Genomic DNA, 20,684 nt, shown 5'->3' with positions numbered 1-20,684 from the left:
TAGCTTATCAGAGATGGGGAATGTAATAGCAAAACATTTGGACATACATGATATAATAATGAATAGTCAGCATGGCTTCAAGGGGAAATCATGCCTGACAAAAGTTATTTGAATTCTTTGAGATGGTAACGGGCAGGATAGATAAAGGAGAACCAGCAAATGTATTATACTTGGATTTCCAAAAAAATGTTCTCCACAGGGATTACTTACTGCTGGGACTACAATTAGGTCCAATATATATTAATGGCTTGGACAAGTGGGCGGCACGGTAGCACAGTGGTTAGCATTGTTGCTTCACAGCGCCAGGGTCTCAGGTTCGATTTCCGTCTTGGCTCAGTGTGTGCAGAGTCTGCACGTTCTCTGTGGGTTTCCTCCGGGTACTCCGGTTTCCTCCCTGAAGTCCCGAAAGACATGCTGTTACAGGTGAGGTGAGTGGGCAAAAACTTGACAGTTGGAATATAATGCAGGAAAACGTGAAGTTATACATTTTGGGAGGAAGAATAAAGGAGCTGAATATTATTTGAATGGGGGAAGACTGCAAAAAAACTGCAGCAGATTTGGGTGTCCGCATACATAAATCACAAAACGCTAGCATGCAAGTTCAGTAGGGAAGACAAATAGAACGTTGATCTTTATTTCAAAGGGAATGGAGTACAAATAGGCAAGTCCCGCTAAAACCATACAAGGCACGAGTTAGACCACTCCTGGAATACTGTGAACAGTCTTGTACCTTTATCTAAGCAAAGATATATAGGCATTGGAGGTGGTCCAGGCAAGGTTCATTTGGTTGATCCTGGGTATGGAGGGATTTTCTTATATGGGGAGGTTAAGTAGGTTGGATCTGTACTCAGTGGAGTTTAGAAGAATGAGAGACTACCTTATATAAACATGTAGAATTCTCAGAAGCCTTGACAGGGTAGATGCTGAGGTTGTTTCCCTTTGTGGAGTGTCTAGGACCAGAGGCATAATCTGAATAAGAGGTCACCCCATTTAAGACAGAGATGAGGTGAAATTTCTACTCCCAGAGGGCAGTGAATCTGGGGAATTCTTTACCACAGGGATCTGTAGAGGCTGGGTCATTAACTATGTTCACATAGAAAATAGAAACAGGAGGCCAGTCGGTCCTTCGAGCCTGCTCCACCATTCATTTTCATGGCTAATCATCAAGTTCAATACTCTTACCATGCTCAAAAAAAAAAAAAAATCCCTTGAGCCCCAAGAGCTACATCTAATTCCTTCTTGAAATTACACAACGTTTTGGCTTCAACTACTTTGTGGCAGCAAATTCCAGATTCACCACTCTCTGGGTGAAGAAATTTCTCCTACCGTTGGGAACATTCTCTCTGAATCTACCCTGTCTAATCCTGTTAGAAACTTACAAAATTATATCAGATCCCTTCTCGCTCCTCTAAACTTCAATGAATATAATCCTAACTTAATTAATCTCTCCCCATATGACAGTCCCACCATCCCAGGAATCAGTCTGGTAAACCTTGGCTGCACTCCCTCCATAGCAAGAACTTCCTTCCTCAGATTATTGCACACAATAATCCAGGTGTGGCCTCACCAATGCCCTATACAATTGAAGTAAAACATCTATTCCTATACACAAATCCTCTCGCTATGAAGGCCAACATACCATTTGCCTTCTTGACCACCTACTGTACCTGCGCACTTACATTCAGCGACTGATCCATGATGACACAAAGGTCTCGCTGAGTATCTATCTCTCAATTCACGGGTTATGGGAATAAGGCACAAAAGCACAGCAGAGGATATCAGATAAGTTATCTCATTGAATGGCAGAGCAGATAAGATGGGCCGAATGGCCCACTTCTACTCCTCAGCCTTATGTTGGCTAAGCACCATTACTCACTGGGCCTGTGGTATGGCAGGTGCTGAGGGAATCAACCGGGGGGGCGACTACCCAACCTCACTATCACCATCTACTTGTTGCAGATGCATTTGTCCATATTAGAAGGAGCTACCATCGCACAGTACAATGGAAGCACTATCTTCACATTGAGGATTACCTTCCTTTGTGTTGTGTGAGACGACCACCGGGCGAAATGGGATAGATTCAGAACAAATCTAGCAGCTCAAAACTGAACATCCATGAAGCGCTGTGGACGAATATTGTATTCACCCACAATCTATAATCTCATGGTCTGCAAATGTGTCACTTTACAAATACCATCAAGATAGGGACTATCTCTGATTCAATGAGGAATGCAGGACTAAGTGCCAGGAGCAGCATCAGGCATTTCTAAAAATGAAGTGTCAACCTGGTGAAGCCACAACACAGGACTGCATTGATGCTAACCAGAGTAAGAAGTCTTACACCAGGTTAAAGTCTAACGGGTTTGTTTAGAATCACTAGCTTTCGGAGCACAGCTGCTTCATCAGGTGAGCTCCGAAAGCTAATGATTCCAAACAAACCTGTTGGACTTTAACCTGATGTTGTAAGACTTCTTACTGTGCCCACCCCAGTCCAATGCCAGCATCTCCACATAATGCTAACCAGAAGCAGCATGTGACAGACAAAGCTAAGTGATAACCAACGGATCTGCCACATTATCATGAATGCTGGTGGACAGTAAACAGCTAACCGAAGAAGGCTCCACAAATATCCCCATCCTCAAAAATGAAGGAGTCCTCATTGTAAAAGGCAAGGCATTTGCAACCATCTACAGTCAGAAGTGCCAAGTAGATGATCCATTTTCACCTGTCCCTTACTGTATTGGGACGACTGAGGACTGCAGACAGTATTCCATTAAGGGAGGATGAGGTTCATGGGCCTATTTGCACACGGGAAATACTACAGCCACTCAACGTGCAGCAATAACTGGATGAGATGACCAAAATGGGGGTGTCAGGTCCCTGTCATTTAGCAAACTGAATGATGCTCTGGGGTAGCCCCAGTTCCAAAGTTAAATGGGTCCATCTGTATCTTGTGTTGGCCTGCCACAACTCAGTAGGGCAACGGCGAGATGTTCTCGGTGAATGACAGCCTGAAACAAGTTCTCCAAAAGCAGTGTTTTCAAAGCTCGATGCTAACAGCGGCTTCTGGAAACTTCCATCTAACAAAAAATCCAGATCACCCCTTTGGCAAATTGTGTTTCAATCACTGGAAAATTGTGTTTTAATCACTTGCCATTTTGCATTATCTCAGCACCCGAGATTTCTCAATGCACTATTCTGCAAGGCCTGGAGGGTGTCATCTGCCATATGGATGATGTTTTGGTCCATAGCACAATTGTAGAGGAACACAACAGGAGGCTCATGGTTGTTCTTCAATGCTTGCAGGCAACAGTTCTAACACTAAATGAGAAATGCGAGCTCTCCAAGATCTCTATTCAGTTCTTACGAACATATGAATTAGGAGGAGTAGGCCACTCGGCCTTTTAAGCCTGCTCCATCACGTATTAAGACCTTGGCTGATTCAGCTGTAACTTCTCCGCTACCAACAGTAACTTTCCACCCTCTTGTTTATCAAGAATCTATCTCCCTGTCTGGAAAACATTCAAAGACTCTGCTTCCACTGCCTTTCGAGGAAGGGAGTTCCAAAGACTCACCACCCTCAAAAGAAATCTTCTCAGTTGTCTTAAGTGAGTACCGCCTTATTTTTAAACAGTTCTAGATTCTTCCACAAGAGACAACATCCTTTCTGCATCAGCCCTGGCAAAGCCCAGGGACAGCACAGCAGCAAACATTGCTGTCTCACACTGCCGAGGACCAGGGTTCAATGCCGGCCCCAGGTCACTGCCCGTGTGGAGTTTGCACATTCTCCCAGTGCCTGCGTGGGTGTCACACTCACAACAGGGTACGTCAATTGGCCACACTAAATTGTCCCTTCATTGGAAAAAAAGAATTGGGTATTCCTGTCAAGGCCCATCAGGATCTTCTAGGTTTCAATTAGGTTGTCTTTTACTCTTCTAAATTCCAGTGGATACAAGCCTAGCCTGTCTAATCTTTCATCTTAAGATAACCTGCCCATTTCTGGTATCAGTTAAGCAATTCTTCGCTGAATGCGTTTACATCCTTCCTGGGCGGCATGGTAGCACAGTAGTTAGCACTGTTGCTTCACAGGACCAGGGTCGATTCCTGGCTTGGGTCACTATTTGTGCGGAGTCTGCACATTCTCCCAGTGTCTGCGTGGGTTTCCTCCGGTTTCTTCCCACAAGTCCCGAAAGATATGTTAGGTGAATTGGACAATCTGAATTCTCCCTTGGTGTACCCGAACAAGCGCCCTGGAATGTGGCGACTAGGGGCCTTTCATCGTAACCTCATTGTAGTGTTAATGTAAACCTACTTGTGAAAATAAAGATTATTAAATAGGCATCATGGCAATCCCACAAAAATTCCCACCCCAGACCTCCAGTGATTCTTGAGCATGATGAACCAGTTGGTGAAATTTCTACCTAACCTGCCGCAGGTCCCTCAGCATCATCTCAAAAAAGGCCAGGCACAATGCTGGGTTTGGGCACATCAAAACCATGCTACTCACACCCGATAACCTGGCTCACGAGCAGTGATATTGAAAATAGAAAAACTAAATGACCGTGAAATAATAATGGAACATTAACAAATGGTAATGGCTAAGGAACTGAACAGGTGTTTTGGGTCGGTCTTCACAGTGGAAGACACAAATAACATGCCAGTGACTGATAGAAATGAGGCTATGACAAGTGAGGACCTGGAGATGATTGTTATCACTAAGGAGGTAGTGATGGGCAAGCTAATGGGACTAAATGCAGACAAGTCTCCTGGCCCTGATGGAATGCATCCCAGGGTACTAAAATAGATGGCATGAGAAATTGCAAATGCACTAGTGATAATTTACCAAAATTCACTAGACTCTGGTGTGGTCCCGACGGATTGGAAAATAGCAAACATGACACCACTGTTTTAAAAAAAGGAGGTAGGCAGAAAACGGGTAATTATAGGCCAGTTAGGTTAACTTCGGTTGTAGGGAAGATGCTGGAATCTATCATCAAGGAAGAAATAGCGAGGCATCTGGATGGAAATTGTCCCATTGGACAGACACAGCATGGGTTCATAAAGGGCAGGTCGTGTCAAACGGAATTTTGAGGACATTACCAGTACGGTAGATAACGGGTAGCCAATGGATGTGGTATATCTGGATTTCCAGAAAGGTGTCACACAAGAGGTTGCTGCATAAGATAAAGATGCATGGCGTTAAGGGTAAAGTAATAGCATTTACAGAATTGGTTAATTAATAGAAAGCAAAGAGTGGGGATTAATGGGTGTTTCTCTGGTTGGCAATCAGTAGCTAGTGCTGTCCCTCAGAGATCAATGTTGGCCCACAATTGTTCACAATTTACATAGATGATTTGGAGTTGGGGACCAAGTGCAATGTGTCCAAGTTTGCAGACGACACTAAGATGAGTGGTAAAGCAAAATGTGCAGAGGATACCGGAAGTCTGCAGAGGGATTTGGATAGGTTAAGTGAATGGGCTAGGGTCTGGCAGATGGAATACAATGTTGACAAATGTGAGGTTATCCATTTTGGTAGAAATAACAAAATGGTTTATCTAAATGATAAAATATTAAAACATGCTGCTGTGCAGAGGGACCTGGGTGCGCTAGTGCACGAGTTGCAAAAAGTTGGTTTACAGGTGATTAAGGCGGCGAATGGAGTTTTGTCCTTCATTGCTAGAGGGATGGAGTTTAAGACTGGGGATGTTATGCTGTAACTGTATAAGGCGTTAGTGAGGCCATACCTGGAGTATTGTGTTCAGCTTTGGTCTCCTTACCCAAGAAAGGATGTACTGGCGCTGGAGGGTGTACAGAGGAGATTCATTAGGTTAATCCCACAGTTGAGGGGATTGGATTACGGGAAGAGGTAGAGTACACTTGTACTGTACTCGTTGGAATTTATAAGGATGCGGGGGGATCTTATGTAAACATATAAAATTATGAAGGGAATAGATAGGATAGATGGGGGCAGGTTGTTTCCACTGGCAGGTGAAAGCAGAACTTGGGGACATAGTCTCAAAACAAGATTGAAGTAGATTTAGGACTGAGCTCAGGAGGAACTTCTTCACCCAAAGGGTTGTGAATCTATGGAATTCCCTGCCCAGTGAAACAGTTGAGACTCCTTCATTAAATGTTTTCAAGATAAAGATAGATACTTTTTTAAAGAATAAAGGAATAAAGGGTTCGGGTGGAAAGTGGAGCCGAGTCCACAAAAGATCCGCCATGATCTCATTAAATGGCGGAGCAGGCTCGAAGGGCCAGATGGCCTACTACTGCTCCTAGTTCTTATGTTATGATAAAGAAATTAGTAAATACAAGCAAATTAGTGTATATTATAATTGCGAGCACAAAAGTACAAATCAAAATTATACTTCCCTATGTAATTTAGATAATGTCTGTTAAATGGCAAGCGAGAGGTGATGTAACAATTATGACAAACCACCAACTGACCTTTTGCAACATTGACTTTTGTCACTTTCCATCTTTGAAGTTGCGTTGCAATTTGGAGTACAGCTGACTTTTTAAAAATTAAAAACCAGAGGAACTAAACCGTGTGGGTCTCCAAAACCTTTGCATGAATTCAAGTAATTTTCTGTTAGTTGTCTTTTTGAAATTGTTAAGCTCTGTGATTCTATTTAACGGTATAAAGTTATGACTTCTCAGATTGCCAATTAATTTGGTATTAAGTGTGTGAAATACAGTTCAATCTTCAGGACTTTTAATATAGAAAAGCCAGTGCTGATCATTAGGCTGGGGACGGACTTAAACACACAAAACAGTTCATGCACGCTACCTCTGCGTGCCTAAGCTGCGTCTATGCAGCAGAAATGATACTGCAAAGTCACGATGATCTGGCACTGGTCCAGCTTGATTTACTTCAGCCTTGTAATTAGGAGGGTTATTGCTTTTTGCAGAGTTTTTGCAGACTAACCCATCAGTTTGCAAGGAACAACGCCAGATTTAATAATGCATTTATCCTGCCATTAAATCTGTAACGTCAAATCTGAAACAATCCAATAAACCTGGGTAACATACATTGCAGAAATATGTCAGGGTCACATTTAAGCCGACCTAGGGATCCCCCATCACACGGGTTAACAGATTTGCTGATATTAAATATATTACAGAAACAAAACCTTGAAATTCTGCCTTAAGGGTTTATTTTTTGTTCTTTGCTGTTGAACGATGCAAAACATTAAACAGTTCTGCAAGAAAAAAACCTTTCAGTTTAAACTTTAAACCTGCATGTGTACTGTTCCTAATTAGAATATATAACATACTAATGAATCTTCTGTGCCATGGCTTAGTGAGCTGGGAGATAAAATTGTTTCCTAATGAACACAATATTTATTTCTGAACATTGGAGAGCAGAGCACATCAACATGCAGAAGATTGGGGTTCAATGCAGGGTACAATTTGGGGGGAGGATAGGGTGGGCTGGTGTGGGAAGAGGGAATTGATGAGATGGGGTAGTTGACAAGGATTGAACCAGTGTTCCTGGGTTTAGAGAGACAGCGAGCAAGAAGAAGGGGGAGGGGGAAGGGAGGAGAATCTGGCTTTGGCAGAACTGGGGATTTGGCTAAGCAGGGGAGGAGAACATTGAATTTACAAGGGTGCAGCCCCTCTGGAGTTTCAGTACAAGATTGGGTCTTAGCGTCTGAAACACAATGAAGAATTGGGGGGAATGACTGGGGTTGCAGCAGAATTGGGGAATGAGATCCAGGGTCCTATTCACACCAAAAAAAGGTCCGAGAGCTGTTTGCTGTACTGGGAAGAAATGATGCTCAGTGAGCACATGGGTGATGGATGAAATGGATTTGGTACGAATTAGGACAATAATAATATTAATCTTTATTAGTGTCACAAGTAGTCTTACATTAACACTGCAATGAAGTTACTGTGAAAACCCCTAGTCACCACAGTACAGTGCCTGTTTGGATACATTGAGGGAGAATTCAGAATGCCCAATTCACCCATGTAGCACAACTTTCGGGACTTGTGGGAGGAAACTAGAGTACCCGGAGGAAACCCACGCAGACACGAGGAGAACGTGCAGACTCCGCACAGGCAGTGACCCAAGCGGGAATGGAACTCGGGCTCCTGGCGCTGTGAAGCAACAGTGCTAACTACAGTAACAGACTTTTGGATGACCACCTGGAGGAGTTGAATGTGGAAACAAAAAGCGACCATTAACTATCTCGGAGACTACCATGGGGAACCCAAGTTATTAAAACAGAAAAGCAGCAGTGACAGAGGTCATGTGACAGCATGAAGTTAGAGGGGAAATGGTAACTTCTTGAAGCTCAACATTCACTGGAACTAGACAAGCTGCGGCAGAAAATCAGTCTGTTCTTCTCACACAATGCTACCTCATTTAACTGCCAGATTTTATAATCCTGCTGCTTAACTATTTCACAAAATGATGTTCGAACCTTTTAATCCCAGGGACAAAATTTGACAGTGACAATGCAAATTAAAAATTAGAAAGCCAAAAGAATATTGCTGTGGTAACAGATGCAACCCTGAATGGCAGAATTTGACAATGGTGATCAAACATAGATACACATAAGTGTCGAAACTCAGGACAATCTCAACAGCTGCCTGTTAACAGACTGTCTAACCACTTCAGACTTCCCTATATAACAGAGGGGTGGATTTTGGTTACTGTCTCGAAGAACTACTAGCCTGCTGCTATCGAAAATTAGACAAACAGCTTCTTCTACTGAAACCACACTCCGGAAGAATCATTTCTCCATTCCATTCTCTTCCCCTCTTGCTTCGGGCAATGATTTATTACGGTTGATTAGAATCTTAACACAGCTCACACAGTTTCAGTCTAAATTTACATCAAATTACACTGATATTTCTCAAGAACAATCAGATGGATTTAACACTTGCAAGACTATGGGGAAATTTGGCAGAAATGATACCGAAAAGATAAACAGATGACAGGAGATTAGATCTCTATGATTAGACTTTTGGTCATGCATTAGAATTTAAACATGCAAATTTGCAGCAAACTGGAAAAATAAAACCAACCATTTTTGACAGGCAGGGAACTATATTCACTCAACAGAACAAGGCTGAAATATTTTTACTTCCTTCACGTCCAAGGATTTTCTTTTTTGAACCCCTTTCCCCATCTCCTCTCATGCCTCTCCGAACTCATGTCCACAGATCTACTACTTGTTCTCAACCACGTTCCTATTAAATTGCTGACCGCTCAACTTCTCTCCCTAGCCTTCATGCTACCTAACTTGGTTCTCTCCCCTCAGATACTATTCCCCTCCCTTTCAAAACCACTGTCATCACCCACTCTGCAAAAAAAACATGCGTGAAAACGTCAACCCAAATCTCTTCACAAGCAGTAAAATAGGATTAGTCCACAGAATTTCTGCACGTTTATTAAAGTCACTATAAAGCAGGGGTGGGCAAACTTTTCCGTGCACGGGCCACATTCAGAAATTCACAATTTTAAAGGGCCGCATAGTATATCAAGTAAAATAATTAATATTTTAAATAGCCAAAATAAAAGGTCTTTAAAGAAAAAAAAGCACATTTATTTGAAAAACAAAGCAACTCAGTAAGTAACAGAACAATGTCAATGAGAATGATGCATCTGACTGCAATCATTTACCAGTTTGTTGAAATCAGGTGTCAAGTTGCTTGTGCTGATCCTTTTTTTTTAAAATAATTTTTATTGAAGAAATTTTTCAAAATACAAACATTTTAACCCCCCCTACATTTACATTTAAATTATAGCAAAACAAAGTCAAACCCCCCTACTTAACAAAAAAAAGTCCCCCCCACCCCCTACTCGCGCGTCCCCCCCACCCCCCCCCCCCGCCGGCGAACCGGCAGTCAGACCAATTTATCATTTCTGGCAGTGTCCTCGGGCAGGCCTTGCCCGTGCCACCATCGCTACCGCACTTCCTTCGTTGTTGTCCCCCCTCCCCCCCCCCTCCCTCCCGCCCTCCCCTCCCCTCCCGGGTTGCTGCTGTCACGGCCTCAGTTTCTATCTCTGATCTAAGAGGTCCAGGAAGGGTTGCCATCGCCTGAAAAACCCCTGCACCGACCCTCTCAGGGCGAATTTGATCCTTTCCAATTGGATGAAGTTTGCCATGTCGTTTAACCAGGTGTTAACACTCGGAGGCCTTTCGTCCCTCCACTGAATCAAGATCCTCCTCCGAGCCACCAAGGACGCAAAGGCTAATATTCCAGCCTCCCTCGCCTCCTGTACCCCCGGTTCCACCCCAACCCCGAAGATCGCAAGTCCCCATCCTGGCTTGACCCTGGACCCCACCACTCTCGACACCGTCCCTGCCACCCCCTTCCAGAACTCCTCCAGTGCCGGACATGCCCAAAACATATGTGCATGATTCGCAGGGCTTCCCGAACATCTAATACACCTGTCTTCACCCCCGAAAAACCGACTCATCCTTGTCCCCGTCATGTGGGCTCTATGCAGTACCTTAAATTGAATGAGACTTAGTCTCGCACATGACGACGACGAGTTGACCCTCTCCAGGGCGTCTGCCCATGTCCCGTCCTCTATCTGTTCCCCCAGCTCTAACTCCCACTTATCTTTCAGCTCCACTACTGGTACCCTCCTCCACCTCCTGCATAATCTTATAGATGTCCGAGATCTTCCCCTCCCCGACCCAGACCCCTGATAGCACCCTATCACTCACCCCCCTGTCGGGAAGCGCGGGGAACCCCTCTACCTGTCGTCTGGCAAATGCCTTCACTTGGAGGTACCTGAACGTGTTCCCCGGGGGGAGCCCAAATTTCTCCTCCAGCTCTCCCAAGCTCGCAAACCTCCCCTCTATAAACAAGTCCCTCAGTTGTCTAATACCCGCCCTCTGCCAGCTCTGGAATCCCCCTCCTGTATTTCCCGGCGCAAATCTGTGGTTCCCTCTTAGTGGTGCCCCTATCAGACCTCCCACTTCCCCCCTGTGTCGCCTCCACTGCCCCCAGATCTTGAGGGTGGCCGCCACCACCGGGCTCGTGGTATACCTCGTGGGAGGGAGCGGCCATGGTGCCGTTACCAGTGCCCCTAAGCTTATGTTGCCGCAGGACGCCCTCTCCATGCGCTTCCAGGCTGCCCCCTCCCCTTCCATCATCCACTTTCGTACCATCGATGTATTTGCCGCCCAGTAATATCCTGAAAGGTTGGGTAACGCCAGCCCTCCACTATCCCTACTCCGCTCCAAAAAGACCCTTCTGACTCTCGGGGTGCCATGTGCCCACACATACCCCATGATACTACTCGTTACCTTCTTGAAAAAGGCCCTGGGGAGGAAGATGGGCAGACACTGGAACAAAAACAAGAACCTCGGGAGGACCGTCATTTTAACTGACTGCACCCTCCCTGCCAGCGACAGCGGCACCATGTCCCACCTCTTAAACTCCTCCTCCATCTGTTCCACCAGTCTGGAAAAGTTCAACTTGTGGAGGGTCCCCCAGTTCTTTGCCACCTGCACCCCCAAGTACCTAAAACTTTTAACTGCTCTTTTGAAGGGGAGCCTCCCAATTCCCTCCCCTTGGTCTCCCGGGTGTATTACAAAGACCTCACTTTTCCCCAGATTTAATTTATACCCCGAAAAGTCCCCGAACTCCGCTAGTATCCCCATTACCTCCGGCATTCCCCCCTCCGGGTCTGCCACATACAACAACAAATCATCCGCATAGAGCGAGACCCGATGTTCCTCCCCTCCCCTTGTCAGTCCTCTCCACCCCCCTGAACCCCTCAGTGCCATCGCCAACGGCTCAATCGCTAATGCAAAGAGTAAGGGGGATAGGGGACATCCCTGCCTAGTACCTCGATGGAGCCCAAAATATTCTGACCTCCTCCCGTTTGTTACCACACTCGCCATCGGAGCTGAATAGAGCAGTTTTACCCACTTGATAAATCCCTCCCCAAACCCAAACCTTTCCAACGTCTCCCACAAGTATTCCCACTCCACCCTGTCAAATGCCATCTCCGCGTCCAGCGCTACCACTATCTCCGCCTCCCCCTCCACTGCTGGCATCATAATCACATTTAACAATCTCCGGACATTTGTGTTAAGCTGGCGTCCCTTCACGAACCCCGTCTGGTCTTCATGGACTACCCCTGGCACACAGTCCTCTATCCTGGTTGCCAGGACCTTTGCTAACAGCTTGGCGTCAACATTTAGGAGGGAGATGGGCCTGTAGGACCCGCACTGGACCGGGTCCTTGTCCCGCTTCAAAATCAAGGAGATCAGGGCCTGCGACATTGTTGGGGGCAGAACCCCCCCCTCGCGCGCCTCATTAAAGGCTCTCACCAGCACTGGACCCACCAAGTCCACAAATTTCCTGTAAAACTCCACCGGGAACCCATCCGGCCCCGGCGCCTTCCCCGCCTGCATCTGGCCTATCCCTTTAATTAGCTCCTGCAGCTCTATCGGCGCCCCCAACCCTTCTACCTGCTCCTCCTGTACCTTTGGGAACCCCAATTTGTCGAGAAAGTTCTTCATTCCCCCTCTCCTCTTCGGCGGTTCAGACCTATACAATTCCCTATAGAAGTCCCTAAAGACCCTATTCACCTCTTGCCCCTTCTGCACTACGTCCCCACCACTCTCTCTCACTCCCCCAATCTCTCTGGCTGCATCTCGCTTACGAAGCTGGTGTGCCAGCATCCTGCTCGCCTTTTCCCCGTACTCATACGCCGCACCCTGCGCCCATTTCCACTGCATTTCCGCCTTCCTAGTGGTCAGTAGGTCGAACCTGGCCTGCAAGCTACGCCGCTCCCTTAATAGCCCCTCCTCTGGTGCCGCCGCATATTTCCTATCTACTTCTAGGAGCTCCCCCACCAGCCTCTCCCTTTCCTGCCTCTCCTTCCTCTCTCTGTGTGCCCTTATGGAGATCAGCTCTCCTCTAATCACTGCTTTCAAGGCCTCCCAGACCGTCCCCACCTGCACCTCACCTGTGTCATTCGTACCCAGATAGTTCTCAATGCCCGTTCTCACCCTTCTGCACACCTCTTCGTCCGCCAACAGCCCTATATCCAGGCGCCACAACGGGCGTTGATCCCGCGCCTCCCCCATGTCCACGTCCACCCAATGTGGTGCATGGTCCGATATCGCAATGGCCGAGTACTCCGTGTCCTGCACTCTCGGTATCAGCCCCCTGTTCAATACGAAAAAAATCGATCCTAGAGTACACTCTGTGGACGTGGGAGAAAAAAGAATACTCCCTCGCCCTAGGCCTACCAAATCTCCATGGGTCTACCCCTCCCATCTGCTCCATGAACCCCCTTAACACCTCTGCCGCTGCCGGCCTCCTATTCGTCCTGGAACTCGATCTATCCAGCCCAGGGTCTAACACCGTATTAAAGTCCCCTCCCATGATCAGGCCCCCTGCCTCCAGTCCCGGGATGAGGCCCAGCAGGCGCCTCATAAAACCCGCGTCGTCCCAGTTCGGGGCATACACATTTACCAGTACCACACTCTCTCCCTGCAACCTACCCCTCACCATCACATACCTGCCCTCCTTATCTGCCACCACCTCTGCCGCCACAAACGACACCCTCTTTCCCACCAAAATCGCCACCCCCCGGTTCTTGATATCCAAGCCTGAGTGGAACACCTGTCCCACCCACCCCCTTCTCAGGCGGACCTGATCTGCTACCCTCAAATGAGTCTCCTGCAGCATTGCTACATCAGCCTTCAGTCCCTTCAGGTGTGAGAAGACCCTTGATCTTTTAACCGGCTCATTCAGCCCCCTTACGTTCCACGTGATCAATCGGATCGCTGAGCGACCCGTCCCTACTCCCTGTCGATTAGCCATGTCTTGTCCCTTGCTCGCCCCGGGTCATCCCTCCTTTTCTGACCCGCTTCCCATAGCGATGGCCCCCCCCCCCCCCCACCCCCCCGGCTCTCCCCTTCTCGTCCCTGGTCTTTCCAGCAGCAACCCGGTGTCCCCCCCCCCCCCCCCCCCCCCCCCCGGCTAGGACCCCTCCTAGCCGCGATGTACCCAACATCGTACTACTTGTGCTGATCCTTAACACTGACAGAAGCACAGCCTAGCCGAGTCAACGATAAAAACGCGCCTAGTGGGGTGGATGAGTGGGGCTGCCTTATTGGTCGGTTTAGTTGGGTGTGCGACCAATAGGAGTCCAGGTTACAAACAATAATAAGGCTTATTGTTTGTAACCTGGACTCCTATTGGTCGCACACCCAACTAAACCGACCAATAAGGCAGCCCCACTCATCCACCCCACTAGGCGCATTTTTATGCGGCCCGCCAATGAGGTGCCCGGAATCATAACCGGCATTTTTGAAAAGCCGCCGGGGAAAAGCCGCTGAAGTAAATGCGCTTATTGAATAAGCGCATTTACTTCAGCGGCTTTTCACCGGCGGCTTTTCAAAAATGCCGGTTATGATTCCGGGCACCTCATTGGCGGGCCACATAAAAACCTTTGCCGGGCCGCATGCGGCCCGCAGGCCGTAGTTTGCCCACCCCTGCTCTAAAGTATCATTACTACATGAAGCCCCTTTTGCAATGTCAGACATTGAACTTCTCAACAAAATTATGGACAATTTTCTACTTTCCACTGAATTCACATTGACAGGGCATGACATTTAAAAGGAGCAGCAGCACGGTAGCATTGTGGATAGCATAATTGCTTCACAGCTCCAGGGTCCCAGGTTCGATTCTGGCTTGGGTCACTGTCTGTGTGGAGTCTGCACATCCTCCCCGTGTCTGCGTGGGTTTCCTCCGGGTGCTCCGGTTTCCTCCCACAGTACAAAGATGTGCAGGTTAGGTGGATTGGCCATGATAAATTGCCCTTAGTGTCCAAAATTGCCCTTAGTGTTGGGTGGGGTTACTGGGTTATGGGGATAGGGTGGAGGTGTTGACCTCGGGTGGGGTGCTCTTTCCAAGAGCCTGTGCAGACTCGATGGGCCGAGTGGCCTCCTTCTGCACTGTAAATTCGATGATAAAGAACTATGCAATAGTGCATTCTTCAAATCTTGCACTTCTGTAACCCTATGATATGGGGGTTTGCTTAATTCCCAATCAAAGATCACTTTGGTAAATGTTAAAACCTTTGTATTAGAGAAATGGATAGTTAAGTTGTGAAACTGTGCAATCATTGCAAGTTCTGCTTTCAGACTTGTATTAGAAAGTACACTCAACACCCTGCCTTACATAGCAGGCCATGGAATGATTTGAAAAGGTTGAGTATTTTAAAATCGATGCATTCCTTAACCAGGAGCCGATGTAGGTCAACGAGTTCAGTGGAGATGGATCAATGGTACTGAGCGACACACATGCCATACAAACATTTTAAATCGACAAAAATCACATATTTTCTTATCATCACCGTTAATATTTTCCCAGAAGCTATTTATTCAATTCATTCAAAAACTCACATATTTTGAAGCAACACAACCGGTTTCAAAATCAGCTTCTGAAGAGGCCATTTCTTAATTGGTAGGTAGCCTCCCCACTTACTGCACCTGTCAACTAATACATTAACCCCTCCACTGACTCGAGACAGATTTTTTTTATTCGTTGTTGGGATGTGGCTAGGCCAGCATTTGCCTATCCCCGAGAGCATTTAAGAGTTAACCACATTGCTGTGAATCTGGAGTTATATGTAGGGCACACCAGATAAGAGCGACAGATTTCCTTCCCTGAAGGGCATTAGCGAAACAGATGAGTTTTTACAATTGATGGTCATCATTAGACTTAACTCCAGGCTTTCACTGAATTTAAATTTCACCATCTGCCATGGAGGGATTTGAACCCTGGTCCCCAGAGCATTATCTGGGTTTCTGAATTACCAGTCCACCGACAATGCCACCACTACTCACCTCCCTGGTTTAGTAATTGATAATGTGCCTTTTTTTCCATTCAAACACAAATGTTAGAAAAAGAAACATAGTTATTGGAAAAATAACCAGTAAGTTAAAAATTAAGCTATTTTGGCATGTGCCTCAATTTGGCACAGAGAATCCGTTTGGACTTACTTGTGCCAGTCTGACATTTACAGACACAAGATAGACTATTCAAGATCATTAAGGGTCTAGACAAGATAAATGCAAATTTGTTTAACGGAGTAGTTGATTTTGCAAAAGAGAATGGCTTAAAATTTAGGAAAGAAAAGGTAAAAACAGTTTCAGATTCAACTAGCATCATAGAATTTAACAGCTGGGAAGGAGGGTATTGCACCATTATGCCTGTGTTAGCTCTCTGAAACTGCTAACCCCACAGTCCAACTCCTTTATTTTGGACATAATAGAGAACTTTTCAGATATGTTTGAACTATGTACATGAACTGTATGTTATATTATTCTGTAAATGTGAAAATATTCAGCAAATATCTGAAATATCTCAACAGACTTCATTATTAAACTCATCTGGGATCATTTTCTATTCAGGATCACCAACAATGTGATCATTTTCAAATGCCACCATGCCATGGAACACCTTTATTGCTTATTATGTTAATCTTTCTCTTCATCTGAGTTTTGTGCAAAAATAATCTCTTGGTTAGTCCAGTAGAAATACACAGAACAGAAGAGAGTGAAGGGCATGCCCAATTAATCTGCCTGCATTTATATTCAATACAAGCCCACTCTTAACCCTTTTCATTTAACCACAACAGCACATCCTTCTATTCCTTTCTCTCTAGCATGTTTATCCAGACTCCCCTTAAATGCATCAATGCTCCTTGGCCCTACTACTCCTTGTGGTAGCAAGTTCCACATTTTTTCCAGTATTTGGGTAAAGTAGCTTCTCTTGAATTCCCTAATCCAATTCGGCACCAACCGTTTAATATCCATAGAGCTTTGCTTCTCAGGCGGATGAACATTTCACAAGGCTCTTCACTGAAGCTAGTGGATGTCAACAAGACAGAAAAGGGAAACCAAAAAGAGGGTTGATATAGGTAACGAGTTTTGAAAGACAGGAGGATGCTACTAGGTATAAATTTTCAAGTACAGGAGCACAGTGTCTAAACAAGAAACAACAAATGGCACAGAAGGGATCGGAGACAAGAAGTAGCCCCACGCGAGATTGAAAAAAATGGGGGGGAAAAAGGAATCGCCATGAAGTGAGTAAAAAAACTTGAAAGTGAGGAAATGCCTGAAGTTTTGCAATGCTACAGTGACCCACCTAAATCTTGGACAGGCAATAGAAATGCAGGTTTTGTCTGGGCGAGGATTTCAAATGAGCTGTAAATTGTGGTGATTTGAAGGTGTCAAGGGTTCCAGAAATTTAGAAAGTTACGCCTCAGCATGATTAAACATTATCTTGGGATTCTTCAGTGGGTAGGGATGAAAGCAGATAAAGATATAGAGATGTAGAAAAGGTGATCTTGACAACAGTGGATGCGAGGAAGGGTGCTGGCTATTGGAAATGTAGGTTAATGCTGAGTTAAAGGTCACGGTTTGCATACATGTTTTTTTAAATTTAGAGCACCCAATTATTATTTTTTTCCAATTAAGGGGCAATTTAGCGTGGCCAATCCACCTCACCTGCACATCTTTGGATTGTGGGGGTGAAACTCACGCAGACATGGGGAGAATGTGCAAACTCCACACGGACAGAGACCCAGGGTCGGGATTCGAACCCGGGTCCTCAGCGCCGCAGTCCCAGTGCTACCCACTGCGCCACATGCCGCCCCTCCGGTTTGCATACATAACAGTGTCAGACTTTCAAAAAACCAATTAATTGGCTGTGAAGTCCATTGCAACATTCTGAGGACAACACTCTGCAAAAATATATTCAATATATTAACAGATGTTGACAACCACAACAAGGACAGTCGACTTGCAAAGTTGACCTTGATAGCTACTGGGAGTTTGAGAAAGTAAAGACACTGATTGGCCAATTTACAGATTTGCTGCAGGGTAAGAATAAGATGTGGGGGAGGGAGGGGGGGCGGGGTTCTGTACTAAACTCTTTGCTGTTGAGAAAGAGTCTGTGATGAATGCAGGATTCTAGATATATTGGATTATAAGTATTTGGTAAAGGGTCAAAAGCCTGGGTTAGAGTGTGTCTGCAGTCACGCTTTTAAAATAATCTTGGTTTTGAAGACAGCTTTTAGGAGCTTGAGGTGCAATTAACCATCGTACAAGCTTGGGCTAATGTAATTTTATTTTGATTAAGGGAATTCTCTGCTGAGTTAGTTTTCAGCTTGGTGAGATGATGCCATTGCTGGGTGGAGTTAAGACATCAGGGCTTTTTGGGAAAGCATTTTTCAGCTTCAGTTCTGATCTGGCTGAAGCAGCGTGCACAGTGAAACAGTTCTGCTCTCAGTTAAGAGATTGATTGTATTTAAGTATGTATTAACTGTATTTTCCCATTCACCTGAGGAAGGAGCATTGCTCCGAAAGCTAGTGATTTGAAACAAACCTGTTGGACTTTAACCTGGTGTTGTAAGACTTCTTACTGTGCTCACCCCAGTCCAACACCGGCATCCCCACATAACTGTATTTAAAGCAGTGAAGAGTTGTCTGAGGAAGAGGGGGAGCTGAAGCAAGCCAATTGAAAACAGCTTTTGAAGACATTCAGCCAGAGTTTCTGCAGGGGTTCGAACCGGAATCAGATCAGCATTTCAAGTAGACAAGGTTGTGAAGAAAGTATATGTAGAGGTATAGAATATAAAAGGATATAATGTTAATATTGTATAAACCATATAAACCACTGGTGATGCCACAACTTGAATAGTGCGCGTAGTTCTGGTCGCCACATTAGAGGAAGGATGTTATTGCTCTGGGGAAAGTGCAGAGGAGGTTTATAAGATTGTTGCCGTGGTTAGAAAAGTGTGGGTAGGTTGGGGTTATTTTCCTTGGAACCACAGGCTGAGGGGTGACTTAATTGAGGTATACAAAGTTCTGTGGGGAGACATAGGGTGGACAAGACAAAATTGTTTCCCTGGGTGGAAAATTCTAGAACCAGGGGAAATAGAGTGGCAGAGGGTGTAGAGGAGACATGATGAAAAACATTTACATGGAAGGTAGCGGGAGTCTGGAATTCAAAGCACAAGTTGGTGGGTGGAGGCAGAGACCTTAAACTCTTACCTGGATCTGGACCTTAAGTGCTCTATAATTATGTTAAAAGATTTTAATGCTGTTAGTAACAAAGTTTTGTTTTAAAATACTATATCCCTATTTTTTCGTGAAATCACTCCTGAAGCGAAGAATCTTTTCCTCTCAGACTTACAAAATTTTTTTAAAATTAGGGTTTTGGTCCAGTATCCTAGCCACTGTTGTCGTTGCGGGTCTGGTCTGGAATCGCAGAAAGTCCATAGAGTGCAGATTCTCCAAATAATGTACCTCAGAGTTCAAGCAATAGATACAGCACTTGAAGTTTTGTCACTGGTGTTCTGCACAGGGATGTATGCATCTTGCAGCAGGCTTAGATCAGAATCAAATGGTCTTGGCTTCAAGTGCCACTTGAGACTTCAGCAAATAACCAATGATGGCAGCAATGAGGGCATGCCGCAGTGTTGGGAGTGCCATGTTTCAGACAAGATGTTAATTTGTTCATCTGGACAGCAAGGAACCCAGGGGATCCATTTATCAAATAACCACAAACAAAAAACAAGGTCAGTTATCTCACTGATGCTCTTAGCGACTTGCTGTGAACAAACTGGTCACTGGATTTCCCTGCATTACAAGAAAGACTGTACTTTATTGGTTATGAAGCACTGAGGGATAGTCCAGTTTTGTGAAAGGCATAGCAGTAACAGATATTAATACATGCGCAGGGACAATATTGCCTCGAACCGCTCAACTTCTTCTCCACAATGTTACTGTTCTTACCTGATTCTCTTTAGCAGAGGATTCCATGAAAGCAGCACTCCAGGAATCAGCTAAACTCTTCCCTTCTTCGTAACTGATCACCCTAAAAATAATATTTAAAAAACACATTGATGATCAACTATTTGGAACGATTTGCAGTGGATATAGAAAGTAAGGAGGCATGAGAGAGTGGGAAATTTGGCCAGTTGGATAACGAACTGGCTAACCGATAGAAGACAGAGTGGTGGTGGTGGATGGCAAATATTCAGCCTGGAGCCCAGTTATCAGTGGCGTACCGCAGGGATCAGTTCTGGGTCCTCTGCTGTTTGTAATTTTCATTAACGACTTGGATGAGGGAGTTGAAGGGTGGGTCAGTAAATTTGCAGATGATACGAAGATTGGTGGAGTTGTGGATAGTGAGGAGGGCAGTTGTCGGCTTCAAAGAGACATAGATAGGATGCAGAGCTGGGCTGAGAAGTGGCAGATGGAGTTTAACCCTGACAAGTGTGAGGTTGTCCATTTTGGAAGGACAAATATGAATGCGGAATACAGGGTTAACGGTAGGGTGCTTGGCAATGTAGAGGAGCAGAGAGATCTTGGGGTCTATGTTCATAGATCTTTGAAAGTTGCCACTCAAGTGGATAGAGCTGTGAAGAAGGCCTCTGGTGTGCTAGCGTTCATTAGCAGAGGGAATGAATTTAAGAGCCGTGAGGTGATGATGCAGCTGCACAAAACCTTGGTCAGGCCACATTTGGAGTACTGTGTGCAGCTCTGGTCACCTCATTTTAGGAAGGATGTGGAAGCTTTGGAAAAGGTGCAAAGGAGATTTACCAGGATGTTGCCTGGAATGGAGAGTAGGAATTACGAGGAAAAGTTGAGGGTGCTAGGCCTTTTCTCATTAGAACG

At 45.5% G+C, this 20,684-nt stretch overlaps 1 protein-coding gene across 1 annotated transcript in view; it reads right to left on the bottom strand.

The window, feature by feature from the left end:
* The window catches only part of rheb (Ras homolog, mTORC1 binding), a 128,568-nt gene that overhangs the window by 5,924 nt on the left and 101,960 nt on the right, over positions 1 to 20,684 (bottom strand). Inside the window, exon 9 of the mRNA XM_038798445.1 lies at positions 19,800 to 19,881. Within this exon, the coding sequence (XP_038654373.1) occupies positions 19,800 to 19,881 (82 nt within the window). The remainder of the gene's footprint in view (positions 1 to 19,799; positions 19,882 to 20,684) is intronic.

The sequence above is a fragment of the Scyliorhinus canicula genome, chromosome 5, assembly GCF_902713615.1.
Source record: "Scyliorhinus canicula chromosome 5, sScyCan1.1, whole genome shotgun sequence".
Lineage (NCBI taxonomy): Eukaryota > Metazoa > Chordata > Chondrichthyes > Carcharhiniformes > Scyliorhinidae > Scyliorhinus > Scyliorhinus canicula.
This window is presented reverse-complemented; position numbering and strand designations above follow the sequence as displayed.